The sequence below is a fragment of the Mytilus californianus genome, unplaced genomic scaffold (genome assembly GCF_021869535.1).
Source record: "Mytilus californianus isolate M0D057914Y unplaced genomic scaffold, xbMytCali1.0.p SCAF_4, whole genome shotgun sequence".
NCBI lineage: Eukaryota > Metazoa > Mollusca > Bivalvia > Mytilida > Mytilidae > Mytilus > Mytilus californianus.
In genome coordinates this window covers 125,342,614-125,346,801 of record NW_026262690.1, presented here as the reverse complement: position 1 = coordinate 125,346,801, position 4,188 = coordinate 125,342,614, and the positions used below count along the sequence as shown (strand labels likewise).

Here is a 4,188-nt window from a genome sequence, read left to right as displayed (position 1 = left end):
TTATAACAAATGATGATAATAAGGTAAACGAATCAACATAACTTTCAGTAAGAGTTCTAATGACATAATGATAATTTAAAAAATCGAATTTCAGGAGATTTCATGACATCGACACATTTACAATGCTTCTCTTTTGTTGATTATAAAAATCAATTCTACCTGTTAGCTATTTTTACAACATTCTTATACCCAGGTAAAACTGTGTGTGGTTCACGTCTGACAACTTACAGTTTAAATTATTTCAAGGACAACAAAATGGCTGAATGCTCAAACGGTAACCTGGAAAGAGATATTGTAAAATGCGGAATTTGCCTTTCAGCTTTTACAAAACCTGTTCTTTTGAGTTGCTTCCACATTTTTTGTACACCGTGTGTTACTAAATTGACGGAGGGTAAGGACACATTGATTTGTCCGTTATGTAGGGCGGTACAAGTACTTCCAAACAATGGTGTTGATGGTTTAACCCTTTATCCGTTCACGCAAGATGCAGGTCCGCCTGACACGAACGTTATGGTACTATGTCAGATGTGTGACAATGACATAATCGCAGTTTCTAATTGTATCGATTGCAACAGTAAGATGTGTTTGCAATGTTCTGCATATCATCTTAAGCATAAAATATTTAAGACTCACAAAACGGAAAAAATAGAAATTGAATGTACCGAAATCGAAGCAACAGAGACAAAAATGTCAGAAGATGACACTTGTAAATCGCACAAAGAGGAACTTACACTTTTATGTGAATCCTGTAATAGAGCAATTTGCAATGAATGCATAAAACAAAATCACAGATATCATAAATTAGAACCAATAACATTTCCTGCCAAAAAAAGAAGAGACTTTCTGCAATCAGCAATTAGCGCATTGAAATCAAAGATCACTGCAATAAACCAAAAGAAAGAAATTTCCAAATTTGAGGAAAATATCTACTATAAATTATGTAGACAAGGAAAAGAAGAAATAAGAACGCATTCCAAGAGATCAAAAGACACTGTCTGCCAGATTATTGATATTTTAACGGATATCAATTTGCAAGAAATAGATAAAATGCAGAAACAAGATATAAAATCAATAAATAATCACCAAGATGAACTTGAGACGATAACATTGTCTTTGCAGTGCTTGCTAAGAAGCTCCGAAGACATTGTAAATCTAAGTCGTGATGGGAAGTTGTTTAACGATTATGCATTTCTTTACCAGACATTACTTAGTGCAGTTACACAGGACAATGAGTTCGTGTTATTTGCCCCTCAATTCTGCTCTGGTCATCCCATTGAACACAAATATGTTGAAAAATGTTTCGGCATTGTAAGCAGAGGAAAACGACCGAGTATCGCGAGTGAATCGAAAACGCACATTCATTCGCTACCATTTATTTGCAAAGTAACCAAATTTACGAAAGTAACCTCTCTTAACACCCCTGGCACTAAAAGGTTATTCGGTATCTGTGAAAACAAGGCGTTGATACACGTAGCTCAAAGAAAAAAAACCCATGTAAATCTCTATTCTGCTAAGGATTCAGACCCTATTTTGGGGTATAATGTGGAAATGAAAGATGGTCAGCATATACTACGAGCAACACAAACAGAACTGTGGGTAAAGTTAGGTCCACTTATCAGTGTGATGAAAATTACTGAAGGCACCTGTACCAGAACTGAAGAGATAGTACAGATGCACGAATTCGTGAACGTTGCATGTTCAGTACTTGATGACAACCGTATTATTGCGTATTCTGTAAATAATAAATGTTTTTATGAGGTGAAAACCGATGGAGTCTAGCCGATCACTATAAATGAAACAACACTAAAAACCATCCCTGTAGAGGAAAAGCTTGCTAATCTTGTAACCATTGAACCTTTCAGTATAATCGAAACCTTATCAAAGCACATCATGCTGACAAGCAAAGACAAAGTTATCACACTTGATAGAAAGTATATAATCTGCAATGTTCATGAACGCATAGGTTCCGATTTCAAGGGCATGTGTGAAGATCCATATGGAAATATATTCATAGTTGATTATTCTTTAAATAAAATATGTCTGTTCAATTCCAGTGGTGATTTTATACATTGTGTGTCAGTACAGGAAATTAACTATCCAGTGCACATCACCCGTGATTCGGTGGGAAATGTTTGGTTTAATGATACTCTTGGAAGTCGTGTAATGGTCTACTCTTACCTTTGATTTTTCTATTCTAAGCAATAGAGAAAAATGGATATTCAGAAAATGACACAAAAGCACATCGAATAGTAAACATTTTAAAGAAATAAACTAAATTAGTAGTGCACATATATTTTACATTAAAATAATATACTTAAAATATTTACTTATATGCTTTTATGATGAAAGCGCCAATTTCATGTAAACAAATTTCAAATGTTTTGAATTCATATTTTACTTATACCATGAAACTTGGACAAATGACTGTTTGCAAAGTGCATATGCATGAAGAAAGTGGTTAATATTCGGGATAAGACCACCTCATTAAGAAACAATGGTTCAATAGAAAAGAGTTTCGCTATATAAGAAATAATTTGACCATTCTTCAGGAAACAATGGGGAGCAATACATTTTGTTATACAAGAAATTATCAGGCTGCTAATACGGAAGAATGTACGTCATCCGTCGTTAGTGAAAACAAATTAACGATTGTTAAAAGACAGTATTTCAGTCGATCTTCGAAAACAAGAAATCAGATAACAATATGCATACCCTTACGAAGCACCGGAGATCACCACCGGTTTTTGGTGGGGTTCGTGTTGCTCAGTCTTTAGTTTTTCCATGTTGTGATTTGTGTACTGTTGTTTGTTTTTTGGTCTTTTTCATTTTTTGCGATGGCGTTGTCAATTTATTTTCGACTTATGAGTTTGAATGTCCCTTTAGTATCTTTCGCCTGTATTGCTGACGAAATGGGATTAAACCAATAAGACCACGAAAACATTAGAGGTATTGTGAGTGTACTCTCATCGTCAATGGACAGTAGTTCTTTATCTTTTCACGCGTAAGAGGAATACATGAATTTCAATTCATCTCTGACAGTTATCACGTTTATTTGCACAGTTGAAGAAGAATTGTAAATGAAAACATGTCTAAAAAAAGTTTTAAATTATCTTCATTGGCGGATCTAGGGGGTCGTAGATGGCGTCCGCCCCTTTTATTGCAAGACAAAAAAAATCTCATGTTTTTGTCTCGTATGCGACAAAAGTCTCAGTATTTTGTCGGAGTATGCGAGACATAGGGATTACTATCCGGCCACTGCGGCGGTGTAAACTACAAAAAAAAAAATGATTGTATACAGCTTTATATTTCAGAAGGTAGAGGACATGGATGCTTTCTACCTTGTATGCAGATACCTTATGTTACGAAGTTTCCGTCTGTCATATATCCATTGTCCTTGACTTCATTCTCATGGTTCAGCGACTGCTTGAAAAAAAAATTATGTTTTTTATGTCATGAGAATCTCTCAATTATTAAGAGTAATGGGATAACTATATTTGGAATATGGGTTCCTAGCAACGTCAATATATCCGTCAGACATGGATCTCCTGACCTCGACCTCATTTCATGATTCAGTGATCAAGGTTAAAGTTACGTGATTAGGTCCGTTTCTCAGATGCTATAAGCAGTAGATCAATTAAAGATGGCATATGGAGTGATTGTAAGGGGTAAATGTCAGTATTGCAGGTTTCATCTGACCTTGACCTCATTTTCACGATTCATTTGTCAAATGTTAAGTATTTGTGTTTTGGTCTGTTTTTCAAATACCATAAGTAATATGTCAACTATATTTGGTGTATGGAATAATTGTAAGGTGTACATATATCTGTCTGACAGGATTTGTCTGACCTAGATCTCATTGTCATGGATCTTTAGAAATGTTAAGTTTATGTGATACTTGTGGTAAAACCTTTATCTTTAGATTTCAACATAAAATCAATGGTCAGTAAAGCAGGCGAGATATTTCCGTGTGCACTCTTGTTCTTGATATATATAAATTTAAAGTATAAACTCGTCCAAAAAATAGGATATTCAATATTTCTTTGCTATTGCTGTTAATGTCATTTAGTGTTCAACTTGTCTTGTTTTTGATACTTATGTCGTAGACCTCGCGTATTATGGTGTACTTTCGTCCGTCTGGCCGTTCACACCTCGTACCAAAAAAAAATAGAGATTGCGTTGATAAAGTTT

The 4,188-nt window shown here is 34.8% G+C and overlaps 1 protein-coding gene across 1 annotated transcript; it reads left to right on the top strand.

Annotated features, from left to right (window-relative positions):
• Nucleotides 1-241: 241 nt before the first annotated feature.
• LOC127739349 (tripartite motif-containing protein 45-like) lies at nt 242-2,473 on the top strand. Its single transcript, XM_052251036.1, has one exon. It carries the CDS (start codon nt 256-258, stop codon nt 1,777-1,779), a length of 1,524 nt encoding a protein of 507 aa, XP_052106996.1. The 5' UTR covers nt 242-255; the 3' UTR covers nt 1,780-2,473.
• Nucleotides 2,474-4,188: the final 1,715 nt, after the last annotated feature.

Coding starts and splice junctions, on each gene's coding strand:
- LOC127739349 (XM_052251036.1), top strand. CDS start 256: ATGGCTGAATGCTCAAACGGTAACCTGGAAAGAGATATTGTAAAATGC.